Genomic DNA, 22,328 nt, shown 5'->3' with positions numbered 1-22,328 from the left:
CTGCACAGAAAATTCAAGAAGATAACAAATGTATGCAAGAGCATTCAGTTCACTTCCAACACATTAATAATTCCTCACTCTGAATATACTTTTCCGACCATCATAGTACCAGACACTACCAATGTTTTCAGGAGCTCGTTACAACCCCAAATCAAGCTCCTGAAATGTAGCATCCAGCCTTCTCAGATCCCTCTGCTATTCTCTAGGTTATTATTTTATATGTGGATTTGGAGTTACTTCATTTCTTATGTGCATCACTTGACATTCAACCACACTGCATTTCATTTGTCACTATTTTGCTGTCTCTCCGTCTTACGAGGTTCTTCTGCCTGTCCTCACGTGCATGTCCTCACATACCCTCTCCTTACTAATTTGAATAATTTAAGGCTATCAGCACATTTTGTCAGCTCAGAACTGACCACCTATTTCAGGTCAGGTATAACTCTGCTGAGCTGCACAGATCCCCCAGGAACTCCCCTGGTGATTTTCCTGTACTATGATAACTCTGTGTTTTCTATGCAGCGGTTCCTGACTTTAAACCCATGTAAGGATTTTCCTACCTGGGGGGTAGACACGAGTGATATTCTGGGAGGTATCAAGCCTGTATCCCCAGCCCCGTGCTAGGCTCCAAGTCTTGTTCTCCTGGGCTCAGCATCTCTCACGCTGCATTCAGAACCACATCTCTGAGTTCCACTAAGTGCATCACCAACATCCCTGCCCCACAAAGAAAAGACACAAAGACATATTGTGTGCCTGCACCCATTCCTTACACACCAGCTGCCTGCTAAATTTAAAGATGGGCTACAAATATACCAGTACAGTGTTAACAAGATGCTCTCCTGGTGCCAGGGGCAAAGGAGAGGCTGTTCTGAAAGGAGAGCCTCTTCCTGCTCAGACTTGCTTGCCCCACACAGTGCACAGCATGGCGCAGGGGAGAAAATACTGGGGAAAAATACATATACATCACTTCTGGCAGCTGGTCACATTTACTGTATAGTCTTTGTGATGTGTTCATGCCTACATCTTTGTGTTGTTGTTTGTTTGTTTTTTTCTTCCACGGGACTCTTTGTTTACTGAATGGAGGAGCTGGGTTTCACTTAGCAGTTATTCACTATTTTGCTTTTCTTTATTGAGCACAATTTAATCCCTGCTCTGAAGGAAGAATTAGCCATTTCCTCCAGTGTTTTCAAGGCTGTCACTCCTATCTGATCTCTGGGCACGTCAGAAACACTCAGATGTCAAATGGAGGAAAATGTGTGCAAACCCTGCCAGAGTTCAGACGTGCAGCTGACTGCTGCCACTCCAAAAAGAAGCACAGCCAAGAGCTGAACCTGGTTTGTTTCATCACCTGTGGCACGAGGGAAGATTTTGCCCAAGGCTTTCACATGTGCCTTCTGACTGGGGGGGAATATTAAAAGAGAAACCCTTGGGTTCTCATTGTGCACTATGGAGTAAAGGCTGCTTTGATGGATAGTGCTTTGGGTCCTCTACTCGTGATCCAGTACTTGCACTCCTTCACCTCTCAAAGCTAAAATACAGAGGCACTAAAGCTTCTCAAATAAAAAAGTCACTTCAAAAAGCAATCTCAAAAAGTCACTGGACCTTTTTCCAGCACAGTCACAGTAATACTTCCCACTGCAGTGCTGCAGAGCCAAAGAGCTGTCAGCAGGAAAGGAGCTGCCCTCCCAGCACAGCAGGGCCCCCAGCAAAGCTATCTCAGGGCAGCCTCAGCTTTGCCTGACTCAGTCCCAAAAACCTTCAGTGCCCTTCTGGCACTTGTCCTGCGCTGCATCCCCCTCTCCTTCCTCAGGTCCCACCAAGCATCCCATGGCGTGGCCTGGGAGCATTGTCCCTTGGCACATGGGCCAGCACTAACAGGAGGGGTCCAGGTCCATCACCTTTATGACTCTTCTAGTATTTGTGTACCTCAGCCTGTTCTGTGTCAGCTGTGGCTAGATTGCCTCTCCCACTTTTGAGCTGATCTATAGTTACTCTGAATTTCTTTCAGCAGCCAGCATACCTGCAGGATTCCTTCTCTCAGCCCTTAGTCTGCCTCAGGTCTTTGCTCCAGCTGGGCTTTGGTCTTCTGAATTTTGTCCTTAAGCACTCAAACAATGCCTTTATGCCCCTCTTCTATCACATGCCCCCGCTTCCATCTCCTGCAAGCTCCCAGTCTTGTCCCCAGTCTTCTTGAAGTGCTGTTCGTCAGAGTCAGCCTGAGGCAGACAGATGGATGGAAAATTATAGCTGAGAAACTATGATGGACTGTAAGTAACTGAAACCAGCATCTTATAATGAGAAGGGTCAGGAGATTTTAACCATTGGTAACTTACCCTTCCCACCTGTAATTATTTATTGTCACATACTGCAGCCACTCACTGTGCTCTGGACAGACCTCTATGCAATCCTTTTAAGCAACCGTAACATGCATTTGTTACCCAAATAAATATAGCGTTGATGTATCCTAGTAAATACATGTACACTTTCTCTGTTTAATGTATTACTTCCCATTCTTCCTTGTATGCAGCCTTAGCCATTTTTACTCAATTTCTATGGTTTTAATCTTCTTTTCCCCCCAGTCACACCTAATTTTATGCTCTCCAGTTCCTGCTGAGTTTTTTATTTTGACTTTTATTACATCTAATATCACACGCCTGTATTCTGTTCCACTTTTCCTGCCCTGACCTTAAGCTGCTCCCTGTCTCCCAAGCTCCCTCATATACATGCTGCTTCTTTGCCTCTCCTTCCCACAGGTAGTCGGTTTTCATCCTCATCCCTCTTCTCAGACACCTCTCTTCTGGCTGGGCCCACCTCTCACTGACACCCATTTTGTTCCAGCACTGGGGATGTTTTCAGTTTTCTTTGCCATGGAGGGAGCACGTTTGCTGTCTGCTCTCTTTGGCAGCATCCACTCATGCAGAAGGGACAAGGAGAGAAACTGTCAGAGTGCTGGCTCCAACCTGCAAGAACATCCCACAGAGAGGTTTGCCCATAGTGGATGCATACCTAGAAAGGAAGGAGGGGGGAAGTGCCCAGCTCCATGGTGGCTGGAAGAGTTGGCAGCCCCAGACCCACAGCACTGCTGAACCAGCAGCACTAGACAGAAGCCAGCCTGGAGCCCTACACCGTGCCCAGAGCAGCCAGATGGGCTCCTGCTGTGGTGTAGATCACTGATTTGTTTTTAAGGGTTTAAAAATTAAGTGCATCCTCAACCTTTTAGTTACTCTTGTTTGTTTGCTTTGTTCCGCTAGTAAGTACTAAATATTTTAAATGGTCTTGCAAGGTACTGCCTAACAGCAAGTGTGGTCACCGCTGTGCTACGCATTAATAATTTAAAAGCCCTGGAATAAGAATAAAGCCTACAGCGATGTATTGTTTAACCTTGCTATCCTTCTCTGCACAGGCACATGGCGGTGATAGCAGTAGACTCCTGAGGCAGCATGTGAGGACAAACCTCTTCCTTCTCTTCTCTCACTCTTGCACCTCCTGCCTTTCCAGACATCCATCAGATGAGCACCCACAATACAGACAGCAGGTTGCTTTGCTCCCCCCATCACATTTGCTCTGCACAGTGGGTGGTCTGCTCCTCACTGCAGTGACCCAGTGGCAGGCAGGCAGTTGTGCCACCTCTGTGCCAGCCATGATTTATCAAGGGCCAGCCCAGCTGAAATTTCCTCTCATCCCACCAATGTTTCAGCTTTTACTGCAAGTTGCAGATGTTTACCTCTTCAGCAACTCTCCTTGCACAGGCTTACTCACATTTACTGGTGCACATCATAAGGGCCCTCACTCAGGAGACAGCAGTAGGAGAGAGCAAACACCTGCAGGGGATCAGAGCAAGCTTGCAAGAGGGAGCTGAGTGCCTGACATTACCTCACCTGCCAGCCCTCCCAATGGGGCTGGCACACGGGAGCAGATGAGGAAGGCACCAAGCCATCAGGCTGAGAGCCAGGGAAGCCATTTTGTGCACCCACAGCTGAGGGAAGGTGTCCCATGCCTTTGCAAGTACAACACAGAATATCTGAGCCAGACAACAAAAGCTTTGCCAAAATAAGTTTCCCACCCATAGGATTATTTGTTGTTATTATTTTAAGTGCAAAAGCATACTTGTATTTAGACACAAGGAAAGTAGGGGGAGGGGGAAGAAGCAAAATACAGAAAAATAATACAGACACCTAAGTGGGAACCCAGCATTGCCTCAAGTAACCTGGCCTGGGGAGGCACTGCTGGGTAACAATGATACAAACAATACAGGCAGAATTTTAAAAATAGTAACATGGCAATTATTAGCACACCCATTTGCTATTCCCCTCCAGCTCCGTAACCCGAGAGAGCTCTGCTTCTGCCAAGCAAAATGTAAGGCATGTACTGTAGGTAGCATTAGCCTTGTAAGTACAGCCCTTCCCATACTGTTAAAAATAACTTTCCCTAGCTCTGCATGCCAGACCTCAGGGCCGGTTTTGTTCTCTGTGTTAAAACACTGGCACTGTTTTGAGGCTATCTGAGAAAGTTATGTGGCCCATTCGCTGCCCCCAACGCAGGACAGCCAGGTGCCACCATGGTGCTCTCCTGCCTCAACCCACTGACCCTGGCAGCACCCTCAACACAAAGTCAGCCCTGCGTATAGCCAGGAGGGGACCGAGGCACAGAAGGGGCTCCGCAAAGCCAGACCTGGATCTGCAAGCTCAGCAGCAAGCTGAAAGCTCAGTGTGTGGTGCTGGCGTGATCCCTCTGCCAGCCGTGATTTCCTTCCTTCCAGCCAAGTCCACTTGTAAGAGGGCTTTGCCTGGCCTTTCTGCCAAGCTGGACCAAGCCTTGGTCCAGCCTTGGCAACATCTGAATGGACATGTGCCAAAGCATCCTAATGTATCCAGCTTTAAATAAGAGCAATAAACAAGGTTAAAGCCAGAATAAGCACACAAGAAATCCTGCTCATACTACTTCCTTTCCAGAGCAGGTGCAGCATTTGCACTGTGCATTTGAATCACCCAGCTCCTTTCAGGCTGCCCATTGGGCTGGAAACCTCACAGAGGAGCACGCACTCAGGCGTCTCCTTCCTCCTGGCCAGGTCAGTACACCCTGCAGTGCTCTGCACCTCCCAGCAAAGCCCAGAAATCCCTCACAGCACTCACACCTCACTTCTTTCCTACACATGCATTACCACCCACTCACACAGAAAGTCAACATCTACTAAGTCCTGGTGGCAGCCCTGCTGTAAAGCCTGCTACAGAATGTTAACATTGTCCCTTCAGAAAACAGTAGGTTATGTAACCATGAAACCTGTCTTTTTTTAATTATTAGTATTTATTTACCTTTATGGCACTCAACAGTCAAAGCCGCTGCCAAAACAGATCCCCACTGTTCATTCATGATGTCATTATCAATGGGCAGTGAGTGAGTTTGGGAGCCTCACCCTCACTGTGCTCTGGATGAGATACATTGTAAAGATAGAGTTACAGCATTTCTTTTTAAAATTAAATTATTTTTAAATTGTTCATGCATGAACACCAAGCAGTCAAAGCCCTTCAAATGAGTAGTCAGTGATGAGCATCTTATTGCTGACCTTAATGACAGTGCAGTAGAACAAGCGGTGCATGTATGAGGACATCCGTAGATAGGCTGCACTGTTTATACCGCAGGCAGTTTGCATTTGCTCATATAGCATTTCTCTGTGCTACTTCTAATTCTCTGGACAGATAAAGATTATTTTCCCATTATTAATCATCAATACCTTAATCTTGTCTAAGCCTTTGAACTTTACCCAAACAATAACGGTCCCTCAGCAGGGCTCCATTTGCTACACCTGCCATAGTTGTTCCTAGCTGGTGATCTCACACTATATAGTTCACATCGATTTTCATTTTTTCAAAGGCATTTTAAGAAGATTATCACGGTATTTATGACATACATCAATGAACAACTAAGAGGTGATGGAATAGAGCAGCAGAGGCACTAGCAAGGCACCTCAGCAGCCATCCAGGTGCACATCTTGAGCAGTGAGAGCACCAATCCTCAGAATCAGAAGGGATCAGCGTGCTGTCCCTGCTGGGATGCATGAGGCTTGGGTGGGCCCTGCTGCCAGGAGGCTGGCCCAGCCCAGCTGGAGGTGCTGGAAAGCCACTGAGCCAGCAGCAGGCTCTCTCCAGCTCTGCTTTCTCTCTTCCAGGTGCTACCAGCTTCCTGCAGTCTCCTCCTGGATATGTTTGACATGGCAGCTGCTGCAAGGACCAATGCTACTCCTTTAGGAAAATGGAAAAAGGGATGAAGAATGTTGATATACCGTTAGATACTTCCAGAATCGCATGCAGGAAACTGCTTTCCTGACAAGCCTTGCTGCCTGAGCTGTGAAGAGCCCCGGGATTGAGCTCAAGGCTTCTCTTTTCCTTTCCAGAGAGAATCACCACAATTTGTTTAGACAACATGGCCTAATATTGGATGCAGGCGAGTGCGTGAAGGGTAATGCTCACAGTTTCCTCCAGGCAACAGCCTGTGCAACACACAAAGCCCGCATTCCTTTTACCATGATCACCTCCTCAGCAGGAGGGGAAGCACTAGGCCTTATCTTGACTTGGCTGCTGACCAAATACCAATGGCAAAGCCTTCCAAGAAGCAGTACCATGTCAGGGTTTGGGAACTTTTGGACCCACTGTCATTGCTGCAGGCAGCGCACGAGGCTCCATATTTTTCCTCTAAGCCCTTGGAGCCCTTTTGATGCTCTTTGAGAGGGGATTCCAATCAGCAGGAAAACAAGGCATTGTTCATTTCAAACTGCTCCCAGGGGCCGTCACACACCTGTTCTGTAAGATAATACATAACCAAAGCTCTGAACAGAAGGCAACCACTGGTTACCCATCTCATCCCTCTGCAGCACACAGACCCAGGCAAACCATGAACAACTGCAATTATCTTTCTTGTCCAATAGTGGCATTCCTTAAAACAGAAAGAGAGAACGATTTTGTGTGACTAAAAGGAAAAGCATGCATGTGTGGAAAAACATATGGGTAACTGAACTATGCATCCACCTGCCACTTGCAGAAAAAGGCTACCATGAAGTGTTGTCAACTCAGTTTACTCCCCTGGCCTACAGATGTGTGGATCCATCTCCCAGATGCATTTTTGTGGCTGTAAAATCTCCTGCCAAACTTCTGAACATCAGCTACCACTGATTTATGAGAGTTGTTTGCTTGCAATGACTCTTAACAACAGACAGGCCAGCATTCGACAGTTTTTCCTATCCCCAGAGGGCAAAATTTGGAAGTATAATTGGTAGGGCATTAGCTAGGCTCCACTGCAACACACTTTTGATCTAAACACATTGTTCAAACCAGGTTGCTTCTGTCTTCAGTAATTTATATTAAAAAAAAAAAGCTGCTTGCTTCCAGCATCCACTCAAGAAGCATTTTGTCCACCAAAGTCCCAATGGAGTCCAGCAAAACACAGAAGTGAAATACGAATGCTATCAATCACTTATCAAACTTAAAGAACAGATATTATCTAGTGAATTAAATCAGTAGCTTGCATTTAACTGGGTAGAGGGGTAAACTATATCAGCTCTAAACTCACCTGATACCAGCATATTCCCATATTATCTAGCATGCCTACCCCATGAGATTTTGTGCTCACGCAGACTGGATTCCTACCAGTGCAGGGGGAACTTCCACAGGCTATGTGGGGTGCACCAAGAAGGGCACCATTAACTACAGGTGTGCTTTCTTGGTTGCTCCTGACCTGAATGTTTTTAATCACAAGCACGACATCCTTACTAGGATTCCTGTTCCTGAAATTGTTGAAGACAGGAAAGTCTTGGTCTTCATTTAAAAGGAAGCTTCAGGCCTTCATTAGCAGAGCAAAAGATTTACAAGTGGCCTCTGAGAAAGCATCTCAAAAAGCAATTACACAAGCCAATATACATTATAAAAGACTCAGTAGCCTCAGAGTGCCTGAGTTACTTAACTCATGATTTTTTGAGCATTTGAGATGGGTAAGGTTCAAACAGGGAACAAACTTCCCAAGAAGCGGAAGTTGAGCATATTCCTGTGCTGTACCTGCTATGTGATCTGGGCTCCCAGTCCTGATCCTTAATTGACAGCTGCTCTTCAGTCTCTAATTAGCAAGAGTCAGTGATCAGATAGAAAGGCTCTGGCCTCTTATTATTTTTTCTAAAAGCCAGCCTCATACACAAGCCTGATCTGAGATTTTGAACCAACTCAGTTTTTAAATACTGTCTTTCAGGTGCTTCCTGACTAAATAAGTAAACCCATACTCCCATGGAAGATTTTGGTTTTGCAGAAAATACTTGAGACTCATAGCTGGGGCTGGGCATGATAGCCTAGCTTTCTTTAACAAAGAAAACACAGGAATAGTGTAGGATTGTCTGGCTTATTTGACCTCTCGAGTCCTTCTCTTGTTATCTTTGCTGTTGCTGTAGAAGTGATAGAATTTTGAAACACTTGAATTTCTGCTGCAAAAAGCATGAAGACATCAGAAAGCATTCTAAGAGAGGGGAAACTTTTAGATCAGAACCAACTGTAGCCAAAAAATAAAAGCCATAAAAAATAAAGTACTAAAAGAAGGAAGCATCTAACAAGATCAGGCTGAAAAAGTCATACTAATTTCAGAAAGCACTCAGATTTTCAGATTAGAGAGGTAACCAGAGGGGAAATGATAAACAATTATCACTTCACTCAACACTGGCATTAAAACTCTTGCTTATTTTTCAAGAGCTGACATATTTTTAAACACTTTGTCCTTGTGACAAGGATAGAAAATTTAGCCTTGGAGTGATTAAGTGCTGAGCTCAATGTACAGCTAAATAGACAAAAAAAAAATAATCAATACAATATGCTAAGTGGTAGCACTTGACCAAGGCACATGGGAAAATAAAAAAGAGAGCAGGCATTTGAGGCAGACCATTAAAATTCCAAGGATATAACATTATACAACTTGTACTACTGAGGTACATTGTTGATATGGAAACAGAAACACATTTGATAAATGTAAAGAGGAGACTCTTATTAATGATAAGTTATAGTTTGCATAGCCTTTTTCCAGCATACGACCATTTGGTGCTTGTTTTAAGTCTAACCCAGTATCAGAAAAAATTATCCAAAGAAATACATTAAACCCTTTCTGATGACTGAGAAAGCTGTATTAAAAGGACAGCTCGAGTGTAGAAGGCAAGAACTGAACAGGTCTAGACAAAAGAACATTAAACATCTCCATTTCCTCTCAAAACCCAGAAGCTGTCAGTTGATAATAGCATAGGTACAGCTAAATCTGTGTTCAAGAGACACGGTTTTTAGGTTTATGTATCGGAGCATCCAAGTTGTTTGTTGTTATACTTGGGTTGGCAACAAACTCTTGTCTGTCGCAGATGAAGGACCTATTTTTTTTTCTAATATCAAGGCTGAAGAGCTGTAATATTCCTTACTGAGTGGGACAGCAGAGACTACACGCACCACAGCCACTGCAGGGTGGAAGAGGGTGATACAGCCTTCCAGTGCTCTGCCTGACACATGGCCTTATTAGCAGCCCAAGCATTACATTCAGATTTGAGCCAATTAGCTAGGATTCGATTAAACAAATGTACTTCTATATGCATTACTCCCAAAGCATGTGCACTCACCCATCTGCTGAGCTACTGCCTGGACCCAGCACTAAGCTCAATGGAGTCTGGTGGGAGGACTTTCATCTTCTTTTAATGCATTAAACTCAGGAGGAATGAACAGCTTTTCTCCAAAGGGTACAAAAAGACAGTCTATGCTTGGCAAGTTTGTGCACCTGCCACCAGTTATTTCTTGTCTTTTTTGCTTCTTGATTTTTATGTTGTCTTGGTTTTTATGTCGTGCTACAACCTCAGGTTTCCAAACAAGACCATTTCTGTGGTCTCATGCAGCTGCTACTAGAGCGTCTTCTAGATATTAGAGGAAGAAAAATCTACAAGCCTCAATAATCTTCTTTTTCCCCAGAACATATGAGAAATCGCTCAAACAGCTCCACGACCTTTGTTCTCTCCTTACTGTATGTGGCTGACTTGCATTTACACACTGAAGACTGACTTGGGAAAGTGACATAAAGAAATAAGGAAGAAAGTGAACATTTCATTACCATGAGACCATAATTCAGGAGACGCTTAACCTTACAGCAGCCTTTCATGGTTTCAGACTGATTGGCAAAGGTAGCATAGCCTCCATGGCAGAAATAGCATCAGATCACACATTTCCCATTTTCACTGAATAGTAAAAGGTCCTTAGGAGAAATAAGCTACTAAACTTAAAGGAATAGGGAATATTGATGCAGGTTATAAAGAAATGCATCATGACAGTACTGGAGGCAATGTATGCTAAAACTGATCTAGTAACTGCTATTTCGGTAGGCTTGGGTTTAAGGCTGGAGAGACACAAGAAAAGACATGCAGTTCATTGAAGTTCATTAGTCGCAAGAACAAGGCAGGAAACTGCTTGAGGGCTCACTTAGTACAGACTAGGTCCAACTCCACTTCTGGTTCAGTGTGGCAGTCAAACCAGAAGATGTGGGATCCTTTGCATTTCCATTGCTGAGGCAGTACCTCATCACCCTCGACTCACAGAGGGTTTTCCAGTTACTACCAAATAAAATCTGTTATCTGCACCTCCAAAGTTAGTTTCAGTCTTAAATAAATTCTTTAAAAGCTGGGTTCCTTTCATTTTAAAGAGAAGTTTTCAATTTCTGTTGGACAGCAGAAAAGCCTGTAAGAAGCATAAGCTAATAGCTCAGCAAATTTGATCACTATACCAAAAAGATTAAGCAGAAAAAAAAAATCCCACCAACATTAGGTAAAGTTATAACCAGCAACATCAGAACTTCATAAACATTCTGTATTTACGCTGATGGCAGAGTTCACCAGTGACAAGAACAAATTCTGCAGCACTAGGTGCTCTCTAAGCATGTTTTCTCACTTCAATTTGTCTCTAGCTTTTAATAGCAACACTAATTACACCTGCACCTATTACCATAAAGAAAGAAGAAAAAGAAGAAGTAACACAATTCCTGAAAATATTTGAAGCAAATGTCTAGAGTTTTAAGGCCTTTGACCATTGTTACAATCGAAAAGGTTAACACGGTGGAAGGAAGATACAGGAGTGTAACAGCAAAGGGACTAGCGTGGATGGAACAGTGTTACAAAGGAAAAGTACTCACCCACCTCTGAAGAGAGAGGCTCCCAGGAAAGACTCCACAAGGGAAGGATCTCCAACCAGACATCCTTCCCCAGTGGCAGTCAGTCCTTAAATGAGGTCTAAGAGAGGTGCAGCCAGGCTCCACCCCTTCTGGTCACACAGCAGAATTGCCTTCACCTGTGCTCCCAGGGTTGACCAGGTCCTTTCCCCAGGTGCTCAATCAGTGGTTTAGACCGTGACTCAACAGTTCCCATACAATCAGCTCAATTGAGCTGAAGAAGAACTTACTTATAAAAGCATCCAGCCTCAACTTGAGGATACCAACAAGTGGTGATACCATTTATCCACGCAGTAGCAGGCTCAGTGCTCCTCACTCTCACTACGAAATCAGTCCATCTCCATCTACTCCCAAAGTTCCCTTCCTTAATCTTACAGGCCTTCCTCCTCATTATGCTTTTCTCTGATAAATGATAATATATTCCTCATTTTCTCTCCAAATTGAAATACAAAAGCCATTCTGAAATTAATGCCTCCTTTTATTATGTTAGCCCAGGACATCAGAGGTGGATGTTTGTGGTGTGGCAGCAGAGGTTGAACCTTCCCACCAATATTGCATTACATGTTGTTGCCATGTGATAGATGGCAACAGAGAGACAGTCTGACAGGGTGGTGTCTGACATGGAAGTACATATAAAGAAAAGGTGTGCTGCTGAATTCTTCCATGAATAAAAAGTTGCACCTACTGATATTCACTGATGCTTGCTGAACATTTATGGAAACCAAAGAGTTGATGAAAGCACAGTGAGGGTTGGGTGGTGCATTTCAGCAGTGGTGACAGTGACTGTGGGTCATCGCCACTGGGACAGATGTTTATGAGTGTGGCATTCAGGCTCTTGTTCATCACTGGTGAAAATACATAGCTACTGGCAGTGACTGCATTGAAAAACAGTGTTTTGTAGATGAGAATTTGCTCTATCAGCATTTATTGTGCTCTTTGTACCTGTTGTAGTTTCTATGGAAATAAAAAGGATGTATTACTTTTGGAGCCATGCAACACTCTTGTCAGTCTTCTTAGTAACTGAATATGTAACAGGACAAATTTCTTACAGTTTTGGTTTTTTTTCTAGACTTCCAAGTACTTCAACTCCTTTCTGACTCTTCAAAATCTCAACATTCTTTATAAATCAGAGAATCATTGCATGTATTTATTCAGTACCTGTTCAGCATCTGTGAAAGACGCTTGTGATGGCAAATCTTATGCAGAACCAATTCATCCTTGTGTTACAACACTTCACCAAGAGTTCAAGTACAACTCTTTGTTCAGAACTAGACCTGTATCTCCTGTAACTCCTCCAGTTTCCACGCAACAGGCTCACTGTTCACGTGGCCCTCATGCTTTTTTTTTCCCCCTGGTGCTGCAAGTTTATGTTAAGGCTGCCTTAATACAGCAAATGCACTTCAGTGTTTCCAAGTAATTCAATTTCCACAAATACTGCCAGAGAAAAGTGCTAAAGACTCTTTGAAGACTCACAGTGTCCAAGAGATCAAACTGCACAATAAGAGCAGATATTTTACTCCCACCTTTCTTGGTCATATTCTCCAAGAATAGAGAAAGTTAAGATGCTCTCTATCCCCTGTGTTCCCCAGATGGTCCCTGTACAAACTTTAGGAGTAAAACCCACCACAGGGATAATTGCAGGAGGGGGTAAAAACCAAGGCTGGAAGAGGAATAGCTCATCTTGTTTCTTATGTCCTACAGGAATACACCATCCTGTCACACCATGAAGCACACTGAGTATGATTACTAGCACTTTATCTTCTAGTTGGCATAGAAAGAGATCATCACACTGTCAGCTTCTGCTGTAAAACACGCAAAGGCTAATTATGCCAGGAGGCATACCCCAGGAACAGGTGCTCTCACAGGCAACCTTGTATACTGGAGAGGCACTTCAATGCCAAAGCAAAAAACCTCATCTTTGCTACATATTTATTTCGGGGCACATCAGTTCCATTCATTAGATCATTTAAAACCCCAGAGAAGCGCTCACTGCAGACGGACTTGGCCCACGTAAGGAAAGTGGCCCACCCGTGGCAGTGGCAGTGAAGAGTTTCGGCTACGATTTAACTTCACATTGTTTCAGCAACAGTGTGCTATTCCTATGCCCCTTGAATATTTCCCAGAGCTGAGAACACCCACACAGTATAAAGACATAGATCTCAAAGAAATCTTCATGAATGGCTTGGTTCTCCCCCACCAAGGCCGAGAGCATCTCTGTTCAGTAAAAAGCAGTGAAAAGGAGATCCTGTAAGTCTCCATAAAAATCATACCAGCTGCAAACAATAGTTATTTAGAGTTAGTTTTTGGTCACTGACACTTGTAAGATAGCAACACATGTAGAGCTAGAGGAGAGGAAGCCCCTCACAAAAGTAAATGTCCCATCACACATGGCAGAAGATAGTATGGGTTGTCCCAGTGTTTGTTGCCAAGTCTACTACTGACCTCCAAGTACTTTCAAAAAAGTAGGCTGCTATTTTCCACAACAACTGCAATGCAAGAAAAAGAACAAAAAACGTAAACAGGTGACATGGGCAATTTTAGCTGAGTAACATGAGGGAAAAATATTTGCAGAGTGCCATTCTGCTGCAGGATAAAAGAGATAACAGGCATAGTTGCCATTACCTTACATTTATGATTTTGCACACAGTTTTTATACAAGAAGAAAAAAATGTACATATTTGAAGTTGTAAGTGGAATCATACAATATATCTCTGGATGTAGAAATGACTCTAACCTTTCTGTTATGAGCGGGGGCTGTTTCTAAATATCACCTGCAATATGTAGGCAGCTCTAACTGCCTCACATGCTCCGCAAGGAGTACAGACCGAGGAGAGAATCTCCTCATTATAAGAGAGTTCATTTACATGGGCCTCTTTCTGAAGACATCCCATTGATAACACTGACATCAATTGTGAAAAACAGCAACATAAAAACAGCAGAAATCACAAACCCCCCTCCTGATATTCCCAGGGCTCATCTCACATGCCATAAAAAAAAAAAAATAAGTCTCCATTAGAAACCAGAGCTGAATTGCAGCTTCAGCAAGGTATAAGATTTAAACTTGACTTGCTGCAAGGCAGAACAACCAAGTATTTTCTCAGGACTGCTAAAATTCCTTAAGGCAAATTAAGAGAGATACGGAATGGAAGAGAGGCGGACAGCCCTGCTGCCAGACCTCCAGTAGAGAACTGAGTGTCACCCACTGGTGAGCCCTCCTCATATGACCTCTGGAGGAAGGCAAAAAGGAAGCAGCGGTACTTATCTGAAAGCATCTCCAAGATTTCTCTTCTTTATAATTCTTCAGGGCACAGGGAAGGCATGCCTCAGCTGTAGACTTTCAAAAGTGAGGTTATCCACCAGGTTACAGGAATTTGGCTAAGTGATACTGAGCTGAGTCTTTTGTTGTACATTAAAAGCCAGTTGGGATCTATGCAGCTGGGTTCCCATGTACTTACCACCTGCCAGGCTTCTCGTTCTGGTAGGAAAGCCCATTTACCAACCTATTCAGCAACAGTAAAGTGTACATGTAACAAGTCACAAGTTGTTCCATTTATTTGAGTAAATATCTGGTAAATAAAATCATCGGTAAACATTACAAAATTAAATACATTAAAAAAGCTTGCCAGTATACATAAAATTCACAAACATGTACTTCTTTTGAAAAATAAAATATGTTCAGAGCACCCTTGATATAAAATGCCTGACTAGTGTCACCTACCAGCATATGGTAGCTTATTGAAAATTTCAGATAGGACATTTTCCAGGAGGGAGCAGGGATCTCTCTCTGTTCTTGCTTTTACAAGAGATCCACATTATAAAGTCTCCCCAGTACTCAGGGTAGAGCCATAAAAAAGACTGTAATAATCTTTGTGTACTTGAATAGGAGAGGAATCTTGATTAAGACCACATCACTAAATGCAAGACAGTGCTCTAAAGTCATTTTGGCAGCATTGCCTTTTCCTCCACTATGAAGCAGCTTTTAAGTGGAGATGGACATTTCTCTAGATATGACTGCAGACCCCTTTTCAGCATAGGTTTGCACAGTTCCAAGACACCATGAGGTGGAGAGGAAATGATCTGGCAAAGCATCAAAGTTAAAATAACTTTAAGTCTACAAATTAAGCCCTTAAAATTCCCAATTCTCATATGCTGCAGTCTAAATAAGGAGATATGATGAAATTTTTCACTGGGCTGCTCTAAGGGTACTTAGAAAAATGGCAGTACTCACTTCAGTAATCTAAATTGGTACCTTCTGGTAGCATATTTGCAAGAACCACCATTTAAATAATTTACTGTAACAAACTTTTCCTTCCATCCATGTGAAACAGTATTCACAACCCACTTTATAATTTATGTACAGACAAGCACAAGAAATTTGACATCCATGAGTTAAATGTACAACCAACTTAAAAAACATTATCCAACTAGTCATAAGGAGAAGTCTCCTAGCTCTGTAAATGTACAAGATCTTCTGGTTTACCACGTAGGCTTGCTGCCTTTCGTCACTAACTCTTGGGTTCTTCACTTGCTTCTGTAATCCTCAAGTGAAAGTCGAGCAGCATCCAAAATGTTGATATTCTTGATTAAAAAAAAATAATAAAAAATGACACTTAAAAAAAACCCTTAAAACACACAAAAGAAATTCCTTGAGTCAAAACTGAATGAAATCAAAAAAGTTGTGGAGAAAGACAAGTATTTTAATAAAGGTCTTGTATTCAAAGTCCCATTTCCCTTGCCATGTCTTTTACAGAGTGCTACTACTTCGAGTTATTTATATACTCTTCTTTTGAGGGGGACTGAGTTTTCTCATTCCTCTTATCCGAGTTAGCAGCTCTTTGATAAATTCCTAGGAAAAAAAAAGATTAGAAAATATGAGTAATCTTTATGATCCCATAATACCATGATTTTGAGTTTTCAAAAATTCAAAGCAAACTGTATATTTTTCTTTAAGCTTTTACTGCTAAGCTGGAATTTCTTTTGCCTGATATCCAGGAATCTTATATGCGTACACTTGTCACATAGCGAAGGTGTGAATTACTGATTTTTCCTCTGTGTGAGCGTGCTCCTTTAGTTGCTAGTCATCTCCCAAGCCTTTTATTACACAGGGCCTTCTAGAAACTGCTGAATGAGGTAAAATCTACGATGGGATACCATGCAAACAGCCAAAGGAGAATGTCAGAGTTTCAGCCTGCACAGAAATCAAACAAAAGAGGTGTTTGTCTCACCATTTTCCAGCTGGCACAAACATTTGGGCTGGCTGCTCATTCAGCTGGAAAAGAGAGCTAATCTGGCTGAAAACTCATCTGTTTTCCTGTTTTCCTGTTACGTTCCAAGCTGGCTCACCCTCTGACAAGACTCACTGCTCAGCCCCATACCAACTGGTGCCAGTCTGAGGCAAGGCAGGAGGGCAAGGGGCCAGAGGTAGCACCACTGGCTTATTATGGGTGAAACACTGGGTGAAGCTTGTGGTGGTGGATCAGTGATCAACACTTTTCTGAAATAAAAGACTTTAATGGGCCAGCTCTTTGTTCACACTCATAGCTTCCTCAGCTTCAGTGGATTTCCTTTTAAAAGAAAAAAATTGTGAAAGAGCAGAAGCTTAAAGAATTGCACCATTATACACCAAAAGAATTTCAGGTAATAACTGCAGGCATGCTAAAAGCTAAATCACCCCTTACTGTCACACTGTGAGAACAATGCTTATCCATGGTACTATGCATACACTCACAAAAAGGTTCTTATCTAGAAATCATTTAGCTATGAACATGGAATGTAATTATGGATTTAGTCAGTTGGGTAGATGTGAAAGGACAAAAAAGCATGACTTCCTAGCCAAGTGCTTGAGGCTAAACATGCCAGTGAGCAAGGTCACCACCTAAAAGACAACACAGTACCTTTCCAGAAAGAGTCACACTGAAACATACATTACACAGGTGCTGAAGTGTACATACAGAAAGTCTTGGTAAATGGGTATTTTCACTTGAGAAGGGCAAGTTTTTTTTCTGGCACGTCGATATTGCACTGCATATACTGTTTTATCATTGCTTAACTACCCACAGCAGCTGTGGTTTCAAGTATCAGCAGCAAAAGCAAAGCAACAACTAGCTCAGTGTGGGCTACAAAAGCTCACGAGGAACATTATGTATCATAGTGCGGTACGCACAAACCAGCTAGATCAATATCAGTACATGAAACACTTGCGCATTTCAGCAGTGCACATCCCATATGGATAGACACATAACTTCATGGGATGATTGGAAAAATGCATTGTTAAGATCCCAAATTCTCCCTCTCTATCCCTTAGAAGCCGTATTTTTTCCAGATATGCACAGGTGACTGCAACAATATCCACTCGGATTTGTCAGAATACAGCACTTAACCACTGAGAAGTCATAAAAAGGAGGAAGGCAGTTTTACCCTGAAAATTCACAGCACTTATCGCACTGTGCATTGATCCTGTGTTACTCTTTCATCATCCTAAAGGCCTGTAAACAATGCAAAACTAACACGGTATGCTGCTGTTTGAAGGAAGGTATTCTTCACTCAGAGGGCAGTAAGGCACTGGCAAAGGCTGCTCAGAGAAGCTGCGGACGCCCCATCCCTGGAGGAGTTCAAGGCCAGATTGGATGGGATGGCATCTGCAGAGCTGACAGGGAAATCTACAGGCATTATTCTGACCATTGTTGTTTGGGAACTACCTCTTTGAAAGGCACCTTTTCATTCCTTTGTCCATTCACCCCCTCAGAAGAATTTGGAATAAGTTTCCCTTGGATATGAAACACAGCCAGGGGTCAGTTGTTTCTCAGTACAATGCTACAGTGAATCTCCTGTTATTGTGGTAGCACCCCCAAGCACTTCTTCTGCAAAATAACATATTTGATTGAAGTTTTCCATCTTAAGGGCACCTAGAAACTTCTCAGTACCGCCAACAGAGCATCAAAATAAACCAAGCTGAGTGGAGGTAATCTAATCAGATGGGAGGTAAATGAGGTTGTTGTTTTGTTCTGGAAAGGGAAGGAAGCCATATTCACTTGAAGAAGAACATATAGTGATTACAAAATCTTACCCCTCTGGAGTTATTTTTCTTGAACTAAGGGATTTAAGCACTGAACAGTAAAACCCAACAAGAACACTGTGTGCACAGCAAGCACTTCACACAGTGCAGCAGTGCAGTAGTGCAGTCCCACAGGTGTCAAGCCAGAGTACCAGTTCAGTATGTTTCTGATCTGCTCTAAGTATCATTTTGCATTGATGCCTGCACTGAGCCTGCAGCTTTTGTACATTTGTGCTCTGGTGCCCGTGCCTTTTTCGTTTTGCAGCACTACATCAAGGTAAGGCAGCATTCTAGGGCAGATGTACATTTTCCCTCTTGGAGGCATAAAAGGCAGCTTTGCAGCATTTTAATAAGCCTTCACTTTACAGCTAACTGACTCAGCTTTATGACACACAGTAATACCCATTTATTTTCTTTAAACATCACTCAAAAATTGCAATTTTATTCCTTGTGGACATTTGAGTTGAAGCTTAATAGAAGGCTTAATATCCACATCTATCTCAACCTCATACACAAAAAAATCATTTCACATGGAGCATTTTTGTGAAATCCCTTCTAGGAGTTGGGCTGACGTTTAGCATCAAGCATTTGAAAAGCTAATCATGTAGCAAGATAAGTAAAAAGTAGTTCTGCAACACAGGTTGAATTATCTACTTATTAGTACTTACTTAATTCTCATCATTGGAAAACACTTAAAAATAACTCAGTTAAAGATTCAAGAACTTACAAATTATTCCTTTGAGGAGTACAGCCAGAAGCACGGAGGGCATATCTGTACTTTAAATAGAAGAAAAATCCAGTACCAACAGTTTGGTCCGTTGTTAATGGGAAAAAAGGAAGGAAAGGGGAAAAAAAAAAGCAAAAATGTATATAAACCTAGTTTAAATTCTTTCTGTAGATTTTCTTCAAGGAGATCACCTGTATACATAGCTTTGTCACAAGCACGAAGAGTCTTGCTAATTTATAATAAAAAATTGCCATTTCCAGAAGACACATCTTTCTAATTCTAAAGTCAAATTCAAATGAGAGTTGGACAGAGATGAAATCTATAGTTCATTTGAACTCATTAATTGTCAGCCTTAGGCAGTTGCCTTCTCCTTTCTCTAATGCTTTCCCTAGAATCAAAGGCATTTAGTTCGGTAAAAACATTCATCTAATGCAGAATAAAAAAAAAAAAATAAGAAGGCAAACAAAGGTGAAATGATAATTCAGCAAAGGGGAGGAAATCACTTCACCTCTCTGCTTTGGAGGTGCGAATCACTGCTTTAATGAGGTCATTTGACAGGCAATGAATTCTAGGCTTTCTGTTCAAGTCATCCAATTAATTCTAGACACTAATTAGACTTTTTCTCTCCAGTTTTCTCTCCCACAAACAGAACACATGTAATAGTACTAGGTCTTAAGCCAAAATGAAGGGTGTCTCATGCTTCTGCTTCACCAGAGCATGAAATGAATCCTCAGACAGCTTTGCTCCACAGCTTTACTTCCCTGCAGCCAAGTCAAAACTCAAGATTTCCTCAGTCGTTTGCCTGAGGCTATCTTGCAGAGAAAGAGCCTGATCAACTGAATGCAAAAAGTAAATCCAGCCTGGAGAGTGCTCTACATAACTACATGAGGAAGAAACTCGAAAATGCCATCTGAATGGGGGAGGAAAAAGAGAGAACCCTATTTCCAAACACCTTCCCCACAGGCTCAAACCTTAAGATGACTGCACATGAAGAAAGGAACTGATGAGTCCCAGATGTTTCAGGGAAATGGGGCCAGAAGCTGTCTTCTGATAGCAAGAATTGGTGCAGCACCTCCACAGCCTCACTGCGCAATCCTAAGGGCACCAGTGAGGCCACAGCACTATCAGTGCCCAGAAGAGGACAGTACACAGCAGTTCAGATTTCTTGGTGAGCTCTGTAGAAGGCACTGACTAAATACCACAACACTTAGCTGTGGTTAAGGTATACACTCTGGTTATTCTCCAGTTCAGCAGCACACAAACGAGCACAGCTTATTCTTGTCAAATCCTCATTCACTCCTTCATTCTTAAAATGCTGTGATGAGTATTTGTATGGTATGTTCATGAGTACTTGCAGAAATGACAACATGCAAGTTTAATTCTCTCCAACACTGCAGTACAATGTAGGGCAGACCTCAGCAGGCATATAAACCATTTTAGTTCACTGAATTCAAAGTGGTCAAACTAGATGATCTTTAAGGCCCCTTTCAACCCAAACCATTCTATGATTCTATGGTTCTAAATGGATCAACTAGAAACCATATTTTTTTCAAAATGCCTCTGTCTGCATTGTTTTAAATATGTATGTTTCTTAACATTGTTTCTTTACAAAATGATTTATTTGCTATCAAGTAATATGGACATGTAATATAGTTACAGTGACTTAATAATTTACTACCCATCAGCCATGAGTGAGCTTCTAAGCTGTCCAAGGTGCAAGGCAGTATATTGCACTGAGGCTTTGGGACACACCCTTCCTATTGCTTAGAATGGGTATCCTCTGCATTGCTGCCCTGCGATTACATTCAAAACAAACAGAAACCAGTAACGTAAGCACAAAATAATTCATAACACAGCAGGACCAAAAAACAAATGATCTTTCCAAAGTTGAGAAATACCATTTCAAGAGTTGAGCTTTCTATTCATGTCTGTATACTAAATGCATACATTATCTAAAGACATACCTAAATCAGTTTTAAAAAACACAGTGCTTGGACCACTCTTGAAGCTGCCATTGGCTCCAACTAAACTTGTGGAAATGCACAATTAAGCAAATGCCCCTTCTCAGAATTGTTAAAAGCTGCTGAAATAGTCCAGACATTTAAGTAACCCTAAGTAGTCAATGGCTTAAATCACTGCCTATATTGTCCAGATAATATGCACAGCAATTTAACACGGTTCATTTGGAAATCACATTGAAAGCTGTTACTAATTCTAAGTTCTCAACAAAATATCATGCTATTTCATTTACTTTTTCTCTCATTTTGCACAGAGTGAAGATTTACACTAAGAAGATGGTCTGGTAGATTTGATCCTGCCTGCCTGAGTGGAAGAGATCTCTAAACCATTTGCCCTAAGATTTATATATTCCTTTGGAAAAGGAAAGAATATAAAGAAACAACCCAGAACTTACTTAACTAGGTTCTCTTCAAAGATTAGCTTTTTGTGGACATTACATAGTTCAACTGCACCTTTCAAGTCAGTATACATACAAATTGCTCACTTATTCCATTTCTCTTTCATAAAAGTTCACAAGTCTCCTCATTTCTCCTTACATCACTTTGGCAGCTCCACCTGCAGAAGCTTTAATTCACATCTGTGACAAATACTTCAGACGATCTCCAGAGCAGAGTCTAAACAGGTGATCTTGCGATTTAGCCAGCCTCCTTCAAAGTATACTTCATTTATTTCATGTCCGAAACAGTCTTTCTATTCTAAATGAGCCTATTGTCAAATATCAAAACCTTATCGTCAAAGCTACAGATCATACTTACATTTCTTTGTTGCATTATTCACTGCTAACATGAGACTCAAAACTCCCTGTGGCCTATGTTAAGATCCTCTATTGCACAGAACTGAGACAGCCACTTGGGAAAGGTGTGGGTGGGATCCTCCCCAAGCAATGCATGGCACAGAAAAGTGCTATCTGCCCTGGCCACATGGACAATGGCAGAGGACGCTGCTTCTCGCAGCTCCTTTTCAGCCACAACTGTTCACATACAACATTTTACGACGTCATTGATTTTGCACAGAGCATTTCCTACAGCAGTGCCAAAAAAAAAGAACTGCTCTTCTCTCATAACAAGCCTTGGCTTACATAGCTTAAACTACATGATTTGTACCACCTTGGAACTAGATACGATATTACCAGAAGTAAGAAAGGGAAATGGAGAAAGCAATGTTTAATTTTGCATGATGGGAAGACTATTGTCGTATGCCAAAGCACTGTCTCCGCTGGAGGACCTTAAGCCTATTCCTTAAGACAGGCTTCTCAGAAGAAAAGTTGAGCACTTCAGTAAGTGTAACTTTGCTACATGGAACAAGGAGATTTCA

The 22,328-nt window shown here is 42.3% G+C and overlaps 1 protein-coding gene across 3 annotated transcripts in view; it reads right to left on the bottom strand.

Moving 5' to 3' along the window:
- Positions 1 to 14,748: 14,748 nt before the first annotated feature.
- PPP1R14C (protein phosphatase 1 regulatory inhibitor subunit 14C) overlaps positions 14,749 to 22,328 on the bottom strand; it is a 51,626-nt gene continuing 44,046 nt past the window's right edge. For 2 of the 3 annotated variants that reach the window (XM_015284271.4, XM_025149191.3), the window contains one exon: positions 14,749 to 16,060. In XM_015284271.4, coding sequence (XP_015139757.1) covers positions 15,986 to 16,060 — 75 coding nt within the window. In that variant the 3' untranslated portion in view covers positions 14,749 to 15,985. Of the gene's footprint in view, positions 16,061 to 18,995; positions 19,046 to 22,328 lie in introns of all 3 variants that reach the window. The other variant, XM_015284272.4, reaches the window with a different exon arrangement.

Source organism: Gallus gallus, chromosome 3, assembly GCF_016699485.2.
Source record: "Gallus gallus isolate bGalGal1 chromosome 3, bGalGal1.mat.broiler.GRCg7b, whole genome shotgun sequence".
Taxonomy (NCBI): domain Eukaryota; kingdom Metazoa; phylum Chordata; class Aves; order Galliformes; family Phasianidae; genus Gallus; species Gallus gallus.
The sequence above is the reverse complement of the archived record's forward strand: the minus strand, read 5'-3'. Positions and strand labels throughout refer to the sequence as shown.